Below are 23472 nucleotides of genomic sequence, written 5' to 3'. Positions count from 1 at the left end.
TGCATCTCCTGCCAAGACCTACCTTACAACAGACACAGAAAGCTTTGAGTGGGTTGAGTCCCAGCCAGCCACTGTTGCCTGCGTCTCGGAAGCGGTTCATGAACTCAGTATAAAGGGCCCGCTGGATCTTGGAGAGCCGCACCAGGATGACGTGCTCTTCTTTAGATGGGAGCTGAACCTTCAGCACGTTGTAGCCTCGCCTGTGGAGGAGAGAAAGAGTGACTGATAAATAGAGGGAAAGGAATTTCCCAGTCTGGTTTCTCTGTGACTTCCTGCCCACCTGGCTGCAAGGAGAAAGACCTCTAGTTGGATGCTCCTCTAGCGCATGACAATTCTGAGATATTCTCCCTGCGGCCAAACACCAACTGAAAGCACAACTACAGAGACCTCAGATGTTTCAATCTTGTAGCACAGGTCACAGTGGTAAGAGGGTGGTGAAAGACCTGCTGTTCATGGCCGTCAAAAAGCACAACTAAGACCTAAGGTCTCTTTCTAGTTCTGTCAATGACTAAGATGCTCCATCCAAACCACTGGTTCAGCATCTCAGAACCCTCATCTGAGAAACAAAGCTGATTAATTTCCACAGTGGTGGACTCAATGTCACTCCCTCTTACTGAGGGTGCATGATACACTTTCAGATCACTGAGTAAAGGATGTCAAAAAGTGCACATCCAAATTAACTACTAAGACATCAGAATAAACCTGAGGTCACTCTGGTGCAGTTAGAGATGTTGTTCTCAATTATCAGTCTGTGATACCCAGGCAAACTAATTCTACTTCAACCCCCAAGGGAAAACAGAGCCATAAGACCATTTGCAGTTGAGAGATTGAGCAAGATTATGAGAGAAATACAGAGCTGCTAACCTAGTAACTTTCTCTGTCATTTTCTCTGAATGCTTAAGATCCTCCCACAAAGATAGATAAGGTACCTGTTTAAAACTCAAGCCTAAGAAGGTGGATCAATAGGCTGAGACCTACTGATCAATAGATCAATATGTATGAGATTCAATAAGGTCAAGTGCTGGTCCTGCACTTGGGTCATACCAACCCAAAGCAATAATCCAGGCTTGGGGAAGAGTAGCTGGAAAGCTCTCCAGCAGTAAAGCACCCAGAGGAGTTGCTTGACAGTTGGCTGAATATGAGCCAGCAGTGTGTCCAGGAGGCAGAGAAGGCAAACCGCATCCTGGCCAGTATCAGAGACAGTGTGGCGACTAGGACTAAAGAGGTGATTGACCTCCTGTATTCAGTACTGTGTTCAGTTTTGGGGCTCTTACTACAAGCAGGACATTGAGATGCCCAAAGAAGAGCAGTGAAGCTGGTGGAGGGTCTAGAGAACAAGTCCTGCAAGGAGTGGCTGACAGAACTGGGGTTGTTTAGTCTGGAGAAAAGGAGGCTAAGGGGAGACCTCCTTACTCTCTACAACTACATGAAAGGAGGTTGGAGGAAGGTGGTGGTCAGTCTCTTCTCCCAAGTAACAAGCAATAGGACAAGCAGAAACAACCTCAAGTTGTGGTAAGGGATATTTAAATTGGACATTAAGAAAAATTTCTTCACCAAAAGGGCTGTCAAGCCCTGGAACACGCTGAGAAGTGTTTGAGTGACCATCCCAGGAGGTATTTAGAAGAGATATGTAGACAGGAGTTCAATGGTGACCTGACAGTGCTGGGTTAACTGCTGGACATGACTTTATGGATCTTTTCTGACCTAGATGCTTCCATGATTCTTTAAGGCAGCATGATTAGCTGTACTGCATAAACTCAGCCAATAGGCCGAGTTCTTAGGCTGGATGTTAGGAAGAAGTTCTTCACAGAAAGAGTGATTTGCCATTAGAATGGGCTGCCTGGGGAGGTGGTGGAGTCACCATCACTGGAGATATTTAGGAAGAGACTTGATGGGGTGCTTGGTGCCATGGTTTAGTTGATTAGATAGTGTTGGATGATAGGTTGGACTTGATGATCTCAAAGGTCTCTTCCAATCTGGTCAATTCAATTCAATTCAATTCTATTCTATTCAATAAGCAGCTCATTTGAGATGAAGCATTTGTTTGCATGGGATAGAAGGTTAAGAATGGCTCCCGGACTCACCGCTGCACAAAGCCTTCCAGCAGGCTATGGAGGACGTGGCTGCGGTACCTCATGAGGCGCACATCCTGCGGGGTGCTGTCGATACACTGCCCATTCAGGATAGGACGCTCAAACATGTTGCTGAACTCCTGCCGCGAGCCGAGAAAGTCTGGTCGGACAAAGTCCACCATGCACCAGTACTCAATGAGGTTGTTCTGGAGCGGGTAGCCGGTCAGCACCACCCGCCGGCGGGAGCGGATGTTCTTCAGGGCCTGCGAGGTGCTGGCATGGCAGTTCTTTATCCGGTGCCCCTCATCACAGATAACCACATCTGGGCCAGGGCGAGACAGAGCTTTCTCAATCCCTGAGGACAAGCAATGTTAAGAGTTAGAGATGAGTCAGACAAAGTTCTGGGTAACCAAATTCATAAAAGAAAAAGAGAGGTAGTTCTGAGAGATACACAAAAAAAAAAGCAGCATTCATGGGTGGCAAGAGAGCAAGACTGATTCAGGAAACAAAATGTGGCTAGACACTAGCTCTGAATTTGCATGACATAGTAATGACCAGATAAGGCTGTCCCTCAATTTCTGCTCAATGACCTGCACTGCACCAAGCTGAGTTGTCTCCTATCAGATCAGACTGGCAAATGTCACACAGGCAGATCACCAAATTCAATGTACTGATTTCCATGCTTAATTTGCAGCTAGTGCAGGAAATGAAAGGCTCAACCAAACCTCAATAACCTTCTGTCTCCAAAGACACAATCTTGCCCAGCAAAGTCTGATCATGTCAGAGATGCTAAAAACAAGTTACAGGTTGCTTCCCTGTGCTGCTACAGTTGACAGCCAGGCAGCCAACAGGATCACTCTCTCTTGAGGACTGGCCTCCCACCTTTCAGAAGCTCCTGCTGACGGTCTTCCTCATCCAAGTCAATAATGACAGGGCCAGCTTGTTTCTTTGTTTTCTTTTTCCTACCAGTGGCAAAAGACTTCTTCAGTGAGAGGAGACGGTACATCTCATATCCCATCAGCAGCACACCACCTTCTGTCACCCAGTCATTCACCACCTTTGCACGTGCAGCTGCTGTCCTGCAAAACAAATAAAACAAATAAAGCTTTCTCTCCAGTTTCAGTTTGAACCACTGGATTGGAGTCTGCTGAGAAAAAAGCCTTGCTCAATTAATTAAAGCATTTTCTCACATCAAACCAGAGAAACACGAGGAATTTTCTTTAGGAGACAATCTGGTACAGACGAAAGGAAAAAAGCCTTTTATGTGCCACAGGTAGCAAAGTTGAGAATGAGAAATCCTCACAGGAAATGAGGTGTAGAAGTTTATCATGTACAAAAGCATATCAAACTTAAGAGCATCCCTTTTGAAGAGCTGTTCAAAAGACTGCTTCTGCAAAATCTCTTTCAGAGCACACAGTTAATGTACATGGTTGTAATTGTCTAGCTCTTTACCCCTTTTCATTGTCTCTTCCAATGATGGTGTCCCTCAATTATTCTTTCTCTTTGCCCATGCAAAATTGGTGCAGATCAAGACCCTCTGCTTGCTCAGTTCTCCCATCCAATAGTAAATATGTGGATGGAATAGCATCAGCTAATTCAGAGTATATTCCACCCAGGAGGTGAAGACCTCAACAGATAAATGCATGAACATAGCTGATGATCTAACTGTTCCCTGGGATCACTACACTGTCGTGATCCATGCAAGAAAAATGACCTACAAAGAAGCAGAGATCCACAAGCCAATACAGTCCAAGGCTGTAACTGCAATCATTGTTTTCTCCTTTTGGGACAAGGAGGTTTTGTGCAAGTTGCCTGAGACCCTTAGGGGACCACATAATTCAAAGAAAGTCACAGTGCTGAGCAGAGGGATCCCTGAATGTGTGAGAACAATCACACACATTTAAAAGAAAAGAAACATAGTTCAGTGGCCACATGCCTCAGGAATCCCAGGGCTCTGACAGGACTAGCAATGTACCACCAGAAACAAATCACAGAGCTTCTGTTCCTCTCTGCAGAAACAGACCTGTCTCTGGAACTGGGCTCCTGATCTCAGCACACAGGGAAGAACAGAACATGGTGCATCAGCAGTGTGATAAGGAATAAGATATAAACAAGATATAACGATCAGGTGAAAAAGACACAGGTACCAGAATCCTCCCTCCACACAGCATCCACAACAAATGCAGAGTGGAAAAGGAGGCAAAATTAGCAGACAGTCTGCAACAGCAGCTCTGAGAACAACTCCATACCATGCAGGCCAAATGGTGTAAAATAATTTTACTGGCACCTACTTGTGTTCATCATTCAGGATGTGGACTTTGAAAGTGCGGGGCTGGATCTCTTTGGAGTTATAATCAGCAGGAAGGTTTTCAGGTGCTGGGAGCCACATGTTGAATTCTGCTAGCCAGTTTTGAAGCGTATTCACCTGAAAAAGTCAGCCATGGAAGGATTAAAAACCCAGTTGAGTCACTCGGGATTTTAAAAGCAAAAATGAGAATAGGGCATGACAGCTGTGCTCAGACAGAAGCAGCAAAACACAGCATCCAAACTCAGGGATACAAGGAATGAAAAAGGGAGAAGAGCAGCAAGGGTATGATAGAGCAAGCAGCGGAAGGAAGGCCCTCAGCCAACCCTTCACATGGCTACTTACAGGTACAATGGCAAGAACAGTCTTTGCCTCCGTGTGCCGGAAAAGTACATCCAAGAAAGAGATGACCTGGATGGTCTTGCCCAGGCCCATGCTATGTGCTAAAATACACCCAAACCCACTGCTGGTTTTAAATCTCTCCAAGGACTCTACCAAGTTGTCATACAGGAATCGGATCCCACCAATCTAGAGAGAAAAGTAGAAGAGGTATTAGAATAATGGGAGAAAAACCCCAACGTATGTATTTACAGAGTAGCAAGCACACTAGGATTACATAAACCATGAGAATGTGAGGAAGTTTCAAGCTCTCTACAGTACTTCTATCTAGGGAAGGCTAAGAAAGTATTTTTAGATACTCATAAAATCTCCTAAGAACATAACAGTAAATCAAAATTCATTTGTAGCCAGAGGATGTGAATTGGGGTTGATTAGCTTGTCTGTAAACATAATTTCAGTTTGTTTATAATGTTTGTTTTAAAATGATTCTATATATAAAAAGGTCTGATGTCAACAATAGCCCAAGTTATACATAGCCCTGGCCTTCCTTTCATTTGTCCTTATCATTTGGCTGTCCATGACAGCCACTAATACAACCAGACTGATCACAGAGATCAACAAAGTTCTGCTGAGATTACAAGGCAAGCTTGCCTGAATTCCTTGCATTTTCAAGGCTAATGAAGCCTACCTGATGAGGTTTTACTGCATGTGCAAGCTGGGGAGCCAGGAAAATGTCCTCCTCATTTGGTGGATGATTGATGTTGACAATGACTTGCCCCAGAGCATCTGACTGATTTAAGGCATCATTCACATGAGAGCCACTGCTCTCTTCACTGCCATCCTCCTCCCCTTCATTGCCAGAGTCACTGCTGTCCACAATTTGGAGGGCATCATCCTCTCCTGAACTCAGCTCAATCACTTCTGTGAAGTAAGCAAAAGAGAAGAGAGTAAGGGCAAAGGTTAACTTGACATCAGGGTTTATCATGCATGGGGAGAAAAAAAAAAAATCTTATCAGGAAAATAAGGCTACCACCTTTTGCAATGCCACAATGATCTAATGACCTGTCCTGAACAAGTAGGCACAACACAGGTACACACCAGGTCCCTCACACCAGCACATGAGTTTCCCCATGCTGCAGAGAACATTAATGTGGGCTGATCCCAAACAGAACACAAGACAGTTTCCAAAAGTGTTTTACATTCTCATCCACATGTCCTTTTAATTCCCAAACTCAGACATCCATTTTATCTGTTAGTACAAAGTCCAAGGACCACCAAGGAAAGCACTCTACTGGAGTGTTATAATGGAGTCATGTTAGATCCCTTTGGAACAATAGATGTAAAACCTACTTTCAGCTGCAGATCTGAATACTTAGATGCTCCTTTTATACCCAGCAGATGATGTCACATCTCAAGTAAGCATTCTTCAGCACAGCACTAAGCAAAATTAAGTGTACTTAAAAAGCAGAAATAAATACAAGTTTGCAAAGTGCCATCTCACAAATGTCAGTTCAGGACTCAAAGGCCAGGACTGTATATGTACTTGGAAATCAATAGGCCTAGAAAAAGCTGAAGAGATTCACCACTGCAGCATCTTGACTAGATGAAAACAGGAGATTTGTGAGTAAATAAACAGCATATTGGGAGAAGACCAGGATGAGGCAATTGGTCACTTACCATCCTTTATGCTATTTTTGCCTTTAGCATCATCTTCACTGCCACTGCTGGTACTATCCAAGCAGATGACTTCCTCAGCCAGGACCTGAGGGGGGAGCTGGGTAGCCTCTGCTGTTCTGAAAACCACCTCCTCTACAAACATAAATGACAAACAGTAAGTAATTCATAATTACGGAGAAAGAGGCAAAATAGTTCAGAAACCAGGCAGTATTTCCTTCCACTTTTGCTCCAGTAACTTAGCCCTGGAATTTTCCATTAACAGACTCTCACTGTCTACAATACTGCTATGACTCAGCTTCCCGGGTCACAATCTTCTCTTTTCCCAATATGCTAAAACAATAGCCCACTGCTGATGGCAACCTCTCTATTGCATGCCCTGGCTGGGGCACACTGGCCATGCAACATGCTGAAGTCCCCTCTATTTAGGGAAGGGGTTTTGAAGCAAAAGCTGGTTTTCATTGAGCAGAGAAAGTACCAGCTGCTGAAGGGATGATAACTACCCTTTGTTAGTAGGGGCACTGTAATAATTACATCCCACACATCATTAACAACTGTTGCTGTTCAAGAGCATTTGTTTGTATGTTCAAGCATTCCCATGTGGGGAGAGAGGCAAGCCGACACGGCCAGATGAGCACCACTGCCATGACTCAGCAAGCAACAGCCTTCTTCTGGGGCTGCAACCTACTCTGCAACAGTCAGAAGTAGCTCTTATTCCTTCCCACCCTGTAATGCTTGCACTTAAGGGAGAACATACATTTTCTTACAAGCCAAAGTCAACTCAGGAGTTCTGACAACTTCCAGCTGCACTTCCCTGCCCTTTACAGCAGTCTGAGAGGTTGTGCTATGTGCTAGATCACTGAAATGATCCGGGCTAGAAGACAATGCAAGATGATACATTCATCAACAGAGAAGGGTGATGCTTAACCACTTACACTACCTCCCTATTTCACTGCTTGCTGTAACATGCAAGAAGGGACATCATGAGCCTATGTGTACCCAACATAACATCATAGAATCACAGGATCATTTTGGTTGGAAAAGACCTTTAAGATCAAGTCCAAGCATTAACCTAACACTACCAAGTCTGCTGCTAAACCATGTCTACACATTTTTTGAATCCCTCCAGGGATGATGTTTCAACCACCATTGTGAGCAGCTGTTTCCAGGGCTTTACAACCCTCTCAGTGATGAAATTTTTCCTAAACCTCTCCTGACATAAACCAAGGTAATCTTCTCTTGTCCTATCGCTTGCTACTTAGGAAAAGAGACTGACCCCCACCTTGCTACAATCTCTTTTTGGGGTGCTACAGAGAGTAAGGTCTCCTCTCAGCCTCCTTTTCTCCAGATGAAACAACTCCAGTTCTCTCAGCTGCTACTCATAGGACTTGTGTTCCAGACACTTCACCCGCTTCGTTGCCCTTCTCTGGACCCACACCAGCACCTCATTGTCTCTCTTGTAAGGAGGGCCCCAAAACTGAACTCAGTATTCAAGGTGCAACCTCAGCAGTGTGAAGTACAGTGGGACAATCATCTCTCTAGTCCTGATGGCCACACTATTGCTAATATGGGGGTGCTGATCTACAGCTGGCTGAATATGAGCCATCAGAGTGCTCGGGTAGCCAAGAAGGCCAACAACATCCTGGCCTGTAACAGTCCCATCTAATCTGATCCAGAATGTTTCCAGGGGTGGAGCATCTACCACCCCTCTGGGCAACCTGGGCCAGCGTTTCACCACCCTGTGTTAAAAATGTTCTCTCTATACCTACACTGAATCTCCCCTCTATTTTAAAGCCATTACCCTTTGTCCTATCATGGACAAGCATGGCACTAACTTCTTCTTCATTCAGCTTCTACCCTTAAAAATCCTGCTTCAGGATTTTAATCCCACTGCTTACCAGGAAGAAGCTCCAGGGGCACAGTAGGTATGGTGGCTGGGTAGTCCTTCCGCTGCTGTTCTAGCCGCTTCCTCCTCTCCAACTCTTCCTGCTGGGCTGCTTTCGTCACGGCTTCCAGTTGGTCCTCACGCAACAGCTTTCTGAACACAGAAGCAAACGTGGTTTGGTTACAGTTCCTTACAAAAAATATGAATGGCTCTACAGCTGGCTCAAAAGGTGACTGAGAAGCTCCAGGCAGTCTGACAGCTACACAGGAACACCACTGCCAAGAGGTACAGACAAATTCTGCAGCTATTTCACAACAGTGCTTCCCAACAGAAGAGACCAACATCCGTCTGTCTGAAGGGAGGTTGTAGACAGACGGAGGTTGGTCTCTTCTCCCAGGCAGCCAGCACCAGAACAAGAGGACACAGTCTCAGGCTGCGCCAGGGAAGGTTCAGGTTGGATGTTAGGAAAAAGTTCTATACAGAGAGAGTGATTGTCCATTGGAATGGGCTGCCTGGGGAGGTGGTGGAGTCGCCATCGTTGGAGGTGTTCAGGAGGAGACTTGATGGGGTGCTTGGTGCCATGGGTTAGTTGTTTAGGTGGTGTTGGATTGGTTGATAGGTTGGACGCAATGATCTTGAAGGTCTCTTCCAACCTGGTTTATTCTATGTATTCTATGTAACAACAGGTAATGCTCAAAAGTTTGGCAGAAGCAGAATAATGAAAGGAGTTAAAAAAGGTGTGTCAATAAGTGCTTAAACTGGGTTATCACAGACTAGCTCCTCTATGTAAAAGGATGGGGTTTATTGCTATGCGGTTTGTAAACAGAAAATGCACAAAGTCAGGTAAAGAAGATAAATGGGAAGAAAAGGCATCATTTCCCCAACAGGAAGTCACTACTCTGATTCTCTTCTGACATAGTATTTTCAGGAACATCTAGGACCTTTAAGAATTGTTTCAGAGGATGCTCTCAAAGCACCTTACAGTTACAGGTAACTCTTAATGCTTCCAAAAGCTGTTCTCATCCCTTCAGTTTCACACGTGCAGCCCTGGAAATGAAGCTCATTAGCCAGAGGAGAGGTGCAGCACAAACAGTGGTAAAATCCAGCTCCTTCAAACTAGCTTTTAAATCCACTCAGCCCCACACTGCAGTGACATCTCCTCCACCCTAATGAAGCCTCAGTTTCCAAAGCACTGCTCATTCCTTTGGTTTTAAGAATTGCACAAGCTTAAATATGAACCAGAGGCCACCAGCACATCATATACAAGGCAAAAGAGCTATCTCCTTCCACAGGAGTTAGTGCTCTGTTACAACACCTCTGAGCATTCTAGAACCCCTTGAATAAAATTCTATTGTGAATCACCAACTCATAATCTGTCCCCAAGTATATGTGGTGACTTACAGACTCAAACATCACTGCTTTACAAAAGCAGTGAAATTGATTTCCAAGTCACCACTCAGAGGATCAGCATTCCTGCCAACAAGTACCCAGGACAGTAGAGGAAAGGACCATATTTTCACAGTATCACAATATTACCAAGGTTTTTAGGCTGTTTGTGACAGGATCCTCATCAGCAGATATCTGAAACTGGGTGCTTACTTAATGGTGGCACTGTTTTTTCAATTACATGTCTTAAAAGCCAGCAGAAAATACACAACTTTTGCAATCTATTCCACAACCAAATATTCACTCTTCTGAAATACCAAACAAGTCTGCACCCACATGCAGCACTCCAGCCTGCGATCACAATACTCCCACTGGTGAAATCCTAAAGTTTTGGAAAAGAAAAGCCATCTGGTTTGCCAGCAATGGCAAAATGTAGCTCAGAAGTCCAGAGATTCCATTTTTACCCAAAGAGCTATGTAGCTTTCTGTCCTGCTGCTGCTTACCTTATGTTCCTCCGCATGTGAGACGGTTTCTGGGCTCTCTTCTTTTTGGTGTCCTCAGAGGCCAGGCTCTTGTGCTGGTTCTGCAAGAGTCGCTCTGCCCGCTCACTCTGAGATGAGGTAGTTGAAGTAGAGCGCTGCCATTCTCCATCCTCTGCGTGTTCAACATGGTCACTGCCGAACACAGCTTCCTGGGGTTGGTCTAGAAAGACGAGGAGGTAATGACATGAGAACAACAGCGCCAAACAGCTGGCTTTTCCATGAGCATTCATCAGGATTTGAGCTGAGAGGGAACCAACAATCCCTACTGCCACTCATTTGCAAGCATGTTTCTCTGAAGGTCAGAATTGGGGTCCTAGCCAACCGCTGCTCAAAGGGAGTTAAAAAGTTTTACGACAGAGAGTCTGTTCCCAGTGAGAGCCAAGACTAACATCACTCACCACAGCCCAAAAGTGTCCAGACAAGAACACGAGGCAAAATTATCTCAGTCCATGAGGAGCACTTGCTGCCCCTGAAGGCCCGTTTTCCCACAGGGGCCTGGTGAGCTCTAACACAAAGAACTCAAATCTCTTTTCCTTTCACAACACTGAAGCGGGGTAGAAATTACCTTTTATAAGACACCTGTGTAACCATCTTCCAAGTTAACAGACCACACCATGCAAGAGGTTATCTGGTTCAAACCCTGGGTCATGGCTTAGCTGGCAGCTCAGTGGTTTTATCAGCAGGCTCCCCTCATGATTTAAACAGTAATTCCTGGCAAGCTTTTCCAAAAACAAAAAGCAGGTGGCAACACACTTTGCACACTGCAAATCACACACTCTTCCCCTGCATTCTCCTATTTTCAGGCTTCCATTAGTGGCTGATTTCAGTCCTAAAGCACTATGTGAAATGACACCTTGTTCTATGTGACGTTTTGCTTTTCAACAGGCTGCCAGTGGCCAAGCTAATGCTTGCAGAGCGCAGAAAGGAAATGTTTCCTTTCAAAAGCTTCCCTTGAAGTAAACTGTTTCTGACAAGCCTTGTAATAGCTTCTTTGAAGCTTCTTGTCCCCTTGTGTCAGGCAAAGAGATACCCTCATAATCAGCTTTCTCGTGTCTACTGTGTATCTGAGTTCACGTCTGAGCTGAAATGACACTTAGACAGAACTTTGAAGGAAAGAAGACATCAGTACAGAAGAATGTGGCAGATGAAGTAATAGAGAACTAACAAGCATCACATTGTGACTCTGGGATCTGGAGACAAAGCACATTCCCTTTCTCAAAGAGCTGGAAGCTTAAATGAAGGATGCTTCAGCACAGCATGTGCAAGCAGCACCAGAACAAGAGGACACAGTCTCAAGCTGCACCAGTGGAAGTTAAGGCTTGAGGTGAGGAGAAAGTTCTTCACAGAGAGAGTTGTTAGCCATTGGAATGGGAGGTGGTGGAGTCACCATCCCTGGAGGTGTTCAAGAGGGGACTGGACGTGGTACTTGGTGCCATGGGTTTAGTAGTCATGAGGTCTTGGGTGACAGGTTGGACTTGATGATACAGTTAGAATAGGACAGAATTAACCAGGTTGGAAAAGACCTTCGAAATCATCAAGTCCAGCCTATCATCCAACACTATCTAATCAACTAAACCATGGCACCAAGCACCCCATCCAGTCTCTTCCTAAATATCTCCAGTGATGGTGACTCCACCACCTCCCTGGGCAGCACATTCCAATGGGCAATCACTCTTTCTGTGAAGAACTTCTTCCTAACATCCAGCCTAAACCTCCCCTGGCACAGCTTGAGACTGTGTCCTCTTGTTCTGGTGCTGGTTGCCTGGGAGAAGAAACCAACCCCCACCTGGCTACAACCTCCCTTCAAGTAGTTGTAGACAGCAAGAAGGTCTCCCCTGAGTCTCCTCTTCTCCAGGCTAAGCAACCCCAGCTCCCTCAGCCTCTCCTCACAGGGCTGTGCTCCAAACCCCTCCCCAGATTTGTTGCCCTTCTCTGGACACATTCCAGCAACTCAACATTCCTGAGGGTAGAAAAATCAGTTTCTCAATAAATGCCAAAGACTTGTGTCAGTTACTTTTAACATCTGGTGCATGTGTCCATGTGAAATTCACACGCCCACAAAAGCAAGTTATTGTGCCATTGCGCACTGATAAGGTAAACTATTTTTAAAAGATAATTCCTAAAAATGATTACTTATGAATTTTAATCTGTTGTGCATGATCTTTGAGGTCTTTTCCAACCTTATTGATTCTACGAACAGGCACCTCTGGAGCTTCCATGTGGATCTGCCTATTAAAGTTAACTTTACTACCAGTACCACTTCTTAGAATCAGGAAAACAAAAACTAGTTTTACACCTTGGTCAAAAGCACCAACTTTGCAAGCTTCCTCTCCAGACAGCTCACTAGACCTGGGATGCTCCAGCATTTGCTCAAAGTCTATGTCAGAATCAACTTAGGACTTCACAGGTCATCCACAGACTAGTATCAGCAGAACAGCTCAAACATTTTTGTGAGCATCAGTCCCTGCGAGTCCTACATATACTGGAAAAACAAGTGTCTACAGCTTGTGGGATGAAACAGATCTCACAATGAATGCAAGAAAGAACTACATTGCATGTGAAGATAAAGGCAAAGACCAGGACCACAGCCAAGATCTTGGCACCCCATCCTCCCACCATGCCTCCTTAAACCTGCAAGCTCAGACACTGCACATCACACTCACTTGCAGACAGAGAACTGTGCCCAGGCTTCCCAGACAATAGCTCTGTTGTTAGAGCCAGAGAGACACATTTTAGACACAGTACCTGCAATTCTTCAGTACTGTTTCCTTCCCCCCACCCCTCTCAACTCCTAGTTATATAACTAGATCAAAAGATTGGATGAAATAGGGCAAAGGGAAGCAGGGAGGCTGCACATGTGATCACATGCTCCAGGATGAGTCATTAAAGCAGTGACTATCCCACAGACAAACACTGCCATGGTTACACTGCTGCCATCTCACCCTGGGCCCAGGGGACCTTGACAAGACATCAGACAGCACAAAGTCATGCTTGCTTTGGAAGAGGGAACACTCCTCTACCCACATCCCAGCAATTAACCGCATCACCTCCTGCAGCAGTGACTCTGTCACCCACACCATGCTGGGAAGGGATGTCTTCAGAATGAAGGCGATGCTAGCACAATGCAAAGGCTCAGCAGCCCAAAGCCCATTACATGTCTCCTCTGTATGTTTTCATGTTTGTTGTGCAATCCCTACATAGACTCAGTCCACCCCTACATTTTACCTTTTCTCTCCTTTGAATCATACATAATACAAGCTTTGGTGAAGCCCACAGGCAGATCAATTGGTGAGGTTTATAGAAATCCTGTTTCTCATCTGATTAGGAGCCCCAAGCACAAAATCTGATGATAAATTTGGTCCTGCACTGAGTACAGGCCCTCATCTGCCACAACCTTGTCTTCTCAGGCTGGTGTTTGTCCTGCCAGTACAAGTTCTGAGGTGATGAACACATTCTGTGCCTCAGCCCACGTTCCTGACACATATGCATCTAGACACCAGATCTCCTCCACACTAGTGACAGTACCAAACATCACTCTGACTCAGCTGCAGTGGGATTCAGAGGACAACTAGCTTCCTGAGTCTGGTGCCATCCCTGCCACTACAATGAATAAAGCTGCTTTTTTCACAAAGCTTAACTAACAATGATAAAATCACAAGTCAAACCATGCAACAGCTCCCACCACACCTGTGACACGAGCTGGCAGTTACCACCAGGAATTGTAACTGAGGAACAGCCTCACACAACAGGTCCCATCAAGTAACCAATGGCATAATTCCTGCCCCAATTTTGCCAAGCCTACATCTACAACAGAAGTGCAATTATGGTTTTGTAACAGGCACTCAACACGCTGCTCCAGCATGGCTAAGGAAGTAGCTTTCTACACAACACAAAGATTCATCAGCCATGGTTGCATGTTGACAACTGCCTGATCGGGCTGAAGCTCTCGGTGCGCTCTAGGAAGACCCGGGCATTTATCTAGATTGCCTCACTGAGAAGACCATTGTCACCAGCCCATGGGCAACAACCCAGCACAGCCTTACATGGGGAGAATACCCACATATGCCCAAGCACATCTGGGCAAAACAGCAGGCCCAAATCTGCTCAGCAGAAGATAGTCCTCGGTCAGTTGTGAACACCAACAAGGACGTAAACCCATCCCACTCTGAGCATTGAGATCCAGCTGGAACACCAGCTGCTGGGTTCACACCAGCTATGATGCATGTTGTGCACTGTGTTCACCAGATCTACAAAGAGAGTTTCCTGAGAGTAGTGGCATCAATGCAGACAGGAGCTTGGCAAGGAGCTGCTCCTTCACGTGGGTTGCAGCTCTCCATTTGAGAGGTTCCCAAGCACTTCCCACTGGTCCTCACTTAAGCACCGCTGCACACACCCGGGCACTCTGTCTTGCAATGGACCCTGAACAGCAAGAGGGACGTGACTGTCCTTTCTTTTGAGGTTTGAAAGGTACCTGTGCTATCAAAACCCCACAGATCTGGTTACAGCACAGCTCTGGTTTGTGCTGCAGACCAGGCATTCCCTTTTTTCTTTGCTCAATAAGCAGCAGCAACCACCACCCCCAGCTGTACGTACAAGCAGGGGAAGGCATCTGGCTTCTCGCCCCACACTTATGTGTTACCATTTGGAAGGCTCTGCAAGGAGAAGAGTCGTGACTGTTCTGTGTAACTGCTTCAGATGCTTCCTGCATTGTGTGACTGCCAGAGCTGCCCCTAAACACTGCACAAACTGTGACTCATAATGCATAACACCGCAGAAGATGTGTCCCACAGTCCGGAACTTCCTATTGCACCTAAGCTTATAAAACACATCTCATCACCTTTTTCTGGCCAAATACTCTCAAACTTCCCTTAAAACAGCATGGGATACAGCATGGAGAATATCCTCTAGCATCTCCAGCAGTGAATTGCTCTCAACACACACAGCCTTCTCTGCCAGGGCAACTGCATTGACTCTGGGGAAGCCACACCACTGAAAACCAGACACTTGGCTATTTCTAAAATCATTTCACTACCAAACAGCACTATTTTGATGAGTGTTTGGCCATTATTTCCTACCCTAAGGCCAGGGATGTGCATGCACGGTGAGGAAGGCAGCTGCGTGCAGAGCAGCAAGGAGTTAATACTTGCTTTGGGAGCTCTCTTTTGTCCGGCACAAAGAGCAGTTAAATATTACTGCAGGAGTTCCGGGAACTTCCAGGCACTTTGTGGGAAATAGCCTGTCAGAGACCAGCTAGTACTAGCTAGTACTACTGCAGCTGGTACTGAGCTGTCAAAGCAAGAATGGGAGGAGCACTGAGGGGCGGCACAAGAAAGACTAATTGCACAGCTCCAACTGCAACACTCACAGTCGCTGACACACTGAACTACAACTGTGCCAAAGGCTAGAGAAGTGACTGCAGAGCAAGCCTGACTGCAAAGGCACTGACAGGCTGGAAGATGTTCTCTGGCTTTATGCAATGTTCTCCCAGTGCACTGGGCATTGGGAATGGGTGCAGGTGATGCCAGAGTTCAGCTGTACTTGGCACCTGGAGAACAGCACTTCTGCAGCACAGCAATCATCTCAAAGGCTGGCAAGAGCCAGAGTGCTTTGGCTCATCCTGCATCACGCTGTGGAATCTAAATTAAATACTTTCAGAATATTCTTCCTCTGTATGCAACCGGTGCAGCTGTTGCATGGGTGCCATGCAGGAAAGGAGAGGCTTTTGCATAGAGCAGCCTCTCACAGAGGCAGCTTTACAAAAACACGTCAGCACCCCAAGGCTGGAGGCAGGAACTTTCTTGTGAAACCCCTTAAGGATGGTGTAGGCAAAAGCAAGAGGGAAGATCAGACTTCCTTCCTCCTGGTCCTACCTGCTGCAGCATCCAGGGGAGACACAAAGCCCCCTCCTGGGTCTTGACACAATTACACCCCTAGGTCCTTCCTCCCGCAGCACCAGGAAAGACCCCGTGCAGCAAGCACGGAGAGGGGATGTTGCCCATCTGTGGGGGCTCGGAGCCTCGGCTACCAGTGGCAGCTGCTCCCAGGGCAGCGAATGAGCAACGAGGCTTTATACTCCGCAGAAAACAATCGGGCTCATTGTTGGACGTCAGGACGCCCCTCCCAGCCACAACTGCTTAACAAAGCCCTAATTATGTAAGCATTATATAAGCCGGCACACCTACCCCCCCGCTCCACAGCAACCGCCTGGCCGCGCTAGCCGCCAGCACGGCGGGACCCGGCGAGCCGGGCGCCTCTCGGCCCTCTCCAGCTGCGCGCAGCCGCCCACTCGCCAACGACACCGGGGCAGGCGTCGAGCTGGGATGGACCTTTGTCTTATGCCGATGATTTCTTGTATGCATGGGGTACTCCGAGCTTGTCTGGGTGCTGCTGTGGATGTCCTCTCCTGGCCAGGGCCATGGCTGTGGGGGGTTCCCAGGCCAGGTGTGCTGCGCTTTGGCCAAGAGGGCAGCCACACCAGCTGCCCTGGGCAGCAGGACCTACAGCCCCCAGCCGCTGACTGCAGGCTGTCCGCACTCAACTCCAGTAAAACGCAGCCCACTGATCAGAGAGACGATTTCCACCACTGCCCTCACCCCAGCTCTGCAGCTGGCTGCACTGCATCCTTCTGAGCCATGGTACTGAGAGACATGCAAACATATCTTTTGAGCTGAACCTGCCCAGCCTCAGAACTTGCCTGATCCCAGGAAAGTCTTCCCTTGCCTGTCAAACGGCATGTACCTTGGCTCTAACATCTTCATTCCCGTTGCCAATTTATCTAGGAGTTAACCACCCCTCAGGTCTGTTGCTCATACTTGTCATTGTAACCACAGAGACCGTCAGATTGGTGTAACAAATAGTGCTGCTTGAAGTCTGAGGAACACATTTTTAATTGCTCTAGCTATCTGTCCTGTGATCAGTTGCTGTGGGTTCAAGACACCTATGTGGAGTCTGTAGATTGCTGGTGAGAGACGGCAGGCTGCCTGCAGCCCAGGAAGGGAGGAGGGAGGGCAGGGACATGAAATGAACTCTGAAGAAAACTCCACCAGCACAAGCTCTGTGGGACACTGCAGGGGGAGTGAGGTAGATCAGAAACACATAAAAGCCAAACTTATTTCCAGGCTCCTTCTTGGGCAGGAAGTAAGCCCCAGTTGATGGAAAACTTTAAAAAGATTAATTAAGGCAGCACTGCCCTTCTCTTCTTCTGTCAGAGGTCTTTCAGTGTATCAGTTACTGAGGAGGCTATGCTGCAGAATAAGGCTACTTTTGTGGCCTGAAGGAATCCTTCAGGAACAAAAGGCAGCAGAATTGAAGGGCAGGAGCAAGGGAAATACCACCCAAAACCAAAAAAACCCAAAGGGCTGAGAGGCAAACCGGAACATCAAACGGCCAACTTTGGTGACAGACAGCAATATATCTTCTAACTCTGGGATTATGCAAGCAGAACCAGGCCCCAAATACCCAAGAGCTCTTGTTCTGGCCAGGCCTCAATGCTGCAGCCGCTGAGACCCAAGTTACATAAACACCAAAGAGCACTTATATAACCCTTGTATGGCACCGGCTTGCAGCCACCGGCACCCCAGCACCCTGTGCCACCACAGCACAGTAAGTAGATGTTCTGGCCAACCCCATGCCAGTGCAGCTGTGCCCATGCACTTGGAGACCTTGCACCCATATCTGCAGGACCTCACACCCAACCCTGCATAAGCCTCTGAAATGAGACCCAGACAGGGTGTCCATCAGGTTGTCCTTCTCGTAGGCACCACATGGCTTGATGGTTACTCCAAAGCACTGGGTAATCTCATGTCTGTTTTCACCTCGGATATGCTCAAAGAAGGATTGTGAAATTTGAAATCAAACTTTTTCAAAGCACTTTGAGATCACAAGAACAAGGAGAGATGCAGAACACTGCCACCTGGCATCCCTCCTCTAGATATATAATCAAAATTACTGTACCAAATAAAAGTCCTCAAACATAAAATGTAAATGGCCGCCTCCTCACAAGCCTTGTCCCATCTCCAGATTAGTCAAGATGGGGAAACAAAGCCATGGAAAGTCTCTGTTCAGGTACTGAATGAGGCAGGGATGGGTTACATTTGTCCTTTAGCTGGGGGTATGCAAGAGCAAGTGAGTTACATAAAACTACTGCACTGGAGTCAGGAAGTGTTTCAGGCTGAGTGCTGGGAAGTTTTCAACAAGCTGCAGGCAGGAGGGAACTGAAACCTCCCCTTTCTGGTTATCCCAGTTAACTAGTAACTCAGAATACAGTTTTGCTAGCCAGATTACAACAATTACCATAGGGATCTAAACCACAAGTAACTGGATTTAACTACCAGACCTTAATTATTTTCACAATAGTTCAGAACTTTAAAAACAAATAATCTGCTCTACTCTGTTAAAGGGGGGGGGAAATACTGATTTAGGTAACAAAGACTAATTTCTCCTCCCAACTTCAGAAAACAGATGCATATGGGGGCTTTGACATCGTGTTCCCAGCACAGTGAATCCAGCTGGCTGCTATCATGACTCTTCCAGGGATAAATTTCAGGGACTAAGAAAAGAGGACGAGTAGGGGAACAAGCATTCTGCATTATGCAATGATTACATAAGCATTAGTTTACACACTAGGTAGCTGGGAGTTGTGGTATTAGCTTTATACCAGGATACCCTCAGAGCAATAAGAAATAATAAAGAAGGGATTATTGCTGCCATATGCTTCCAAGGCCAGCAAAATGGCAAACAAAATGGGCATAAGCCAAACTTTAATCTCTGCCTCAAGCCTTTAACATAGCTTCATTCAGGACCTGTTACCAGAGAGGGGAGAGAAGAGAGCTCATAATTCAAGAGAGTGGGATAGGAAATAATCCCAGAGTAAAGCTCCATCAGTATCTGAGTGCTCCTCTGCTTTTGCTCACAATGGTTTTTGAAATCTCATGAGATTTCAAAATTCTACTACCTGGCATCTGTACTCTAGTTCAGTGTCAAAGGAGTTCACAAGCATGACACAATCCTCACAATAACCTTCTGCCCATTTTGCAGAGCGGGAAACTAAGGCAAAAAGATCAGGTAGGCATCAGTGCTGAGTAACCCCCAAGTTGTTGACTCCTTGTCCTATGATGTGACCACCAGGCTCTCTCTCTTCTCAAATATAATTTCCTACTTGGAAGAAGAAAACAGTTGTGGATTTTTTTTTTTTAGAACTGTAACAAAGCACAGAATTTAGGCTGCATTCCCTTTCTCTGCTTCAGTCTCTAAAGCAATTTCAGAGGAATTTTAAAGGACTCTGTTTAATGAGGGAGGCATCACTTGGGAGAAAAATGCAAATTGTTGAGTTTGAGCCTGTGTGCCACTGCATTCCACTGGCACTTCTCCCATCAAATGCAGCCAGAAAAGTGACCAAGGGCACAGGAGAAAGCTAACAAGACCAGGATGAAACACCATCACTCAAAGAACAGTATGTTCGTAGTTTTCCTTTTCAAAATATTAGTTCTGCTTTATGTGCTGCTAAAGGAGTTTGAAAAAGGGCTGCAAAGTTCACACAAACTGAAGCCATGACGTCATATAAGGACACCTGCACCCAAAAATACCTAACACCCCAAAAGCTAAGCACATGACAGCCTGGAAAGCACTGGTTCCTCCATAAGGCTGCTAAAATTACAACTACCTCTATGGTCAAAAAAGAAGTTTACATGTATATGGGGAGAAGACAGGGGTCTTTATAAATAAAGGACACTTTCCTTGCAGAGCAGTAGGGGGATAGGTAGCACACTGCAAAAAAACCTTGATTCACTGGCTGGTGGGTGCTAACATAAAATAATTAAAACCCTCTCTAACTTTCCAGAGACATTTATAAAAGAAAAACAGATGGCACAGCACTGCATGTACAAGTGCTTGCTAGTTCGAAGACACAGTGTGCAAGCACCTGGAGTGAGAAAAAGCCACGTAAGCCAGAGAAGACTAGAAACACTGACCAGTGGCTGAAGCAGAGACTCAAAGAAAAACTATGCACTTTGTGCAGTTTTATTATCATCTCTGGAGACAGGGTGACTATGGAGAAGTGGGATAGAGACCCTCCTGGGTCCACCAGCCAGAGTATAAACATGTTAGACCAGTTATAAATGTTTCCTCAAGCAAAGAAAAACTTCCCACTGGTAGAGCAGACTGATAAACCTTGCCCCAGACTTTATAACTTAATGAGCAATGTTGTACAAGGAGGAACTCATCTGCATTCTTTTCTCTTACATTTCCACAAGTGACCCCAAAATACCTTTCCTGCCCAAACTTTTTTGAAGACCTCTGATCTTGTATTTTTTACCTGTGACCTACAGTCTCATTTCCAAAAGCATCTTCCCCTCCCCTTTCTTCTCTTTTTATACCTATTATCTAGACTGAGTTACATAAGGCACTTGTATCACCCAGATTCCTCATTTATCCAGATTCATTTTGTGTCATAATTCCTAGCTCTTCACAGTTTGCACTCTCCCAGAATTAGCTTCTTTGTTCTGCCACCACAACTAGAAAACTATGAAAGCAAGAAAACATGGATTTCTCCCCCCCCGCCCCCCCCTCCCCGAATCCACTCCTCCCACTAGTGGACAACAAATACTGCCCAGCTTATTTCTATAAAAAACTGTCATGAAGAGCACACTGCACTGAACTTCTATCATAAACCAGGAACCCAGAGCTGGAACTCCTGGGCACCATTTTTGGACAGCCAAAGTTCAGAGTTTTGGAAGTATTTGCCATGTGAACAAGGTGGAAGAAGCTTAGCATCCCCAAGGACCGGACCTGACCTCAAAGTAACAACTTAAATCACAAATTTATAAAGTTCTTCAAAACTGAGCAACATTTTTTCTCCAACACACAAACATCCTCCCACAAGCAAGCAAACTAAGCAGCAGCCATCCCAAAACTACAAACTTGTGTTAGGGTTCCACCAGCACCTTCCATTTGATGGGGGGGACTGGAAAGAACCAAGTAGCTCCTAGCCTATTAGGCACTAATTAGGGGATCTGGAGCAGGCACCAACAGCTCTGCCTGGTGCACTGACTGCTGCCTGGTCAGCAAGTCACCAAATATTTCACTGACAAAAAACAGCTCTCAAAAGTCTTATCAAGCAGGATGTTGGGGGAAAGTATACACAGAGTTGAAGAGTGTGGGGGAGAGGACACTGGATCTAAAATCATACTGATATTAACAGCTGCCTCCTCTCTTGATAAAAGTTAATTTTGCAGCATTACTACAGCAGCAGAAACAATAACAGCCAGACCCAGAATGTCACATCACCAAAGTCTTCAGAATTAAAAGCACAAAGAAATAAAGAGCTTCCTTCTCATATCTCTTGCATCAAACCAACGAGAACTGTGAGACTTTGAAATGTTAACCATTTCCATACCAGCTAGGTACAGGTAGCAAAGTAAAACCTGAGCCCCTGAGTCTTGGTTCAGGATGCACTTGGCTAGCCACTGTGCCTCCTGCACAGGGGAGGAAGAACAAGTGGTCAGTAACAGGAAAGCAAGATGGAACAGAAAACCAGGGGGAGAAAAAGAAAAAAAAAATCAAACAAAAAGTCAAATCAAACCAAACAAACAAAAAGCCCAAACACAAAAAAAACCCCAAACAACCAACCACCCAAACCATAAAAAACAACCTGTGTCCTACCTGTAAACTGCTGAGACTCATCCAAGAGTAACATGTTGCTCAGTGCACTGAGGCAAGACCTCTGCCTGAGACTCTGCCCCAGCACTTGCTCAATGTGGCTGCACACTCTCAGCCCTTCTGCTATTCTTGTCTCAGGGTCTTCAGGACAAAAGTTTCCAGTCACTCCCGACAACTCCTTATCTCAGCCCAGCGAGCAGTAAACCCACTCTCACTGGCTGTTCAGCTCGCAGGCGGGAAATGCCTCCTGATAAAGCAGTCCAGGGTACAGGCAGGGAAACCTGCACTTAGGGTTTCTGAAAATAACTTTGGTAACTAGCTCCTAGCGCTCGAGTCCACCCCGCCGTGTGACGGGAATCAGTACGCACATACCCACCCTGCGCCCGGCCGACACGGACCAGGGTCAGAGTTATATAACTAGTTAAATATGCCTCGTGTGCAGCCTAAATAAAACCGGTCACTATCTCCTCCCCTGCTCCCAGAGTCAAACAACACAGCCCTGGCTGCTGCTCCGCTGGGGACCGATGGCTTGGAGCTGCGCTGCCCGGCTGGTGTGGCTCCGGTACCTGTTCCCGATCAGCGGGAGCAGCCTCGGTCACGCCCGGCAAGAGAGTTTGAGAAGAGGGAAGAGGCGCGGGGCGGCTGAGTGGGTGTGTACGGGGAGGTCTCTCCTCTCTCTCTGCTCCCAGCGGCGGAGCTGCCCGCGCTTCAGATCAGATCGGATCCCATTCACTCAGCCCGTGATCCAGTTCAACTAGTGGCAGAGACCAAGACTGAGAATAAAATAAAAATCCTTACATAACCATTCCGGCTCCGGCGGGGCCCCGCGCAAGGGGAATCCCAACAGACAACAGGACGCTCGGAGCAGGGGACACACGGGCCCGTAATCCCGCTTCCACAGCACAAAAGGCAAAGGGGGAAACTGAGATGCAAATGGGAGTGCTGCTTTTCTGGCTTTGTAAAACATCTTGGGATCTCTGATTTTATGTACCATTTGCACGATGCTTCCTAACTTCCAAGAAACCTGGACAACTGAGACCGAAACCTGAGCAATCCGATGCTGGTAACTTGTTTGCGCAATAGCAGGTGAAAGAGCATCCTGCTCCCTGGTTAAATCAGCAGCTCCTACAGCACAGGTAGTCTGCAGAAGGCTCTCAGTGCAGCAAAGGGACTATGAATGAGATTTCCCAGTTTTCAGGAAACAACCTGTCAGAATTTGTGGAGCGCAAGATTATTCCAAACAACCCTTCCTCCCCTGCACCAGAAGGACAGGTATAGGAGAGAATAACTACTCTAAAGCTGTGGTTGAACCCATGAAAGCTAACCATCATGCCTAACTTTCAGTGCTACAACACAGACCTTTTGCACACAGCCAATGCCAGGAACAAAAAGCAAACCTGGGCTGACAGACACACTGAAACAACTGGCAAGTGAGAGATGGGAAAACCAGGATGGGCACAAGAAGCCCTGTAAGAGTCTACTCCTGGTGTGAGTAAACAAAGATAAAATCACTTGCTGCTTGCCCAGACAGTACCAATCCTGGATGCAAATCACCTTGCGATTGCATCGTGATAACACTGGACTGCAGCTGGCCTATAACAATGACCCAAGGAC

General features: G+C 46.4%; 1 protein-coding gene across 4 annotated transcripts in view; it reads right to left on the bottom strand.

Annotated features, from left to right (window-relative positions):
- RAD54L2 (RAD54 like 2) overlaps positions 1 to 23472 on the bottom strand; it is an 81863-nt gene that overhangs the window by 11298 nt on the left and 47093 nt on the right. For 3 of the 4 annotated variants that reach the window (XM_054167685.1, XM_054167662.1, XM_054167672.1), the window contains exons 3-11: positions 10165 to 10363; positions 8289 to 8428; positions 6394 to 6525; positions 5405 to 5637; positions 4723 to 4905; positions 4364 to 4497; positions 2955 to 3151; positions 2085 to 2427; positions 23 to 200 (exon numbers count right to left, since the gene is read on the bottom strand). In XM_054167685.1, the coding sequence (XP_054023660.1) occupies positions 23 to 200; positions 2085 to 2427; positions 2955 to 3151; positions 4364 to 4497; positions 4723 to 4905; positions 5405 to 5637; positions 6394 to 6525; positions 8289 to 8428; positions 10165 to 10363 (1739 nt within the window). Of the gene's footprint in view, positions 1 to 22; positions 201 to 2084; positions 2428 to 2954; positions 3152 to 4363; positions 4498 to 4722; positions 4906 to 5404; positions 5638 to 6393; positions 6526 to 8288; positions 8429 to 10164; positions 10364 to 21861; positions 22596 to 23472 lie in introns of those variants that run through there. The other variant, XM_054167679.1, reaches the window with a different exon arrangement.

Source organism: Dryobates pubescens, chromosome 1, assembly GCF_014839835.1.
Source record: "Dryobates pubescens isolate bDryPub1 chromosome 1, bDryPub1.pri, whole genome shotgun sequence".
NCBI classification, from domain to species: Eukaryota; Metazoa; Chordata; class Aves; order Piciformes; family Picidae; genus Dryobates; species Dryobates pubescens.
The sequence above is the reverse complement of the archived record's forward strand: the minus strand, read 5'-3'. Positions and strand labels throughout refer to the sequence as shown.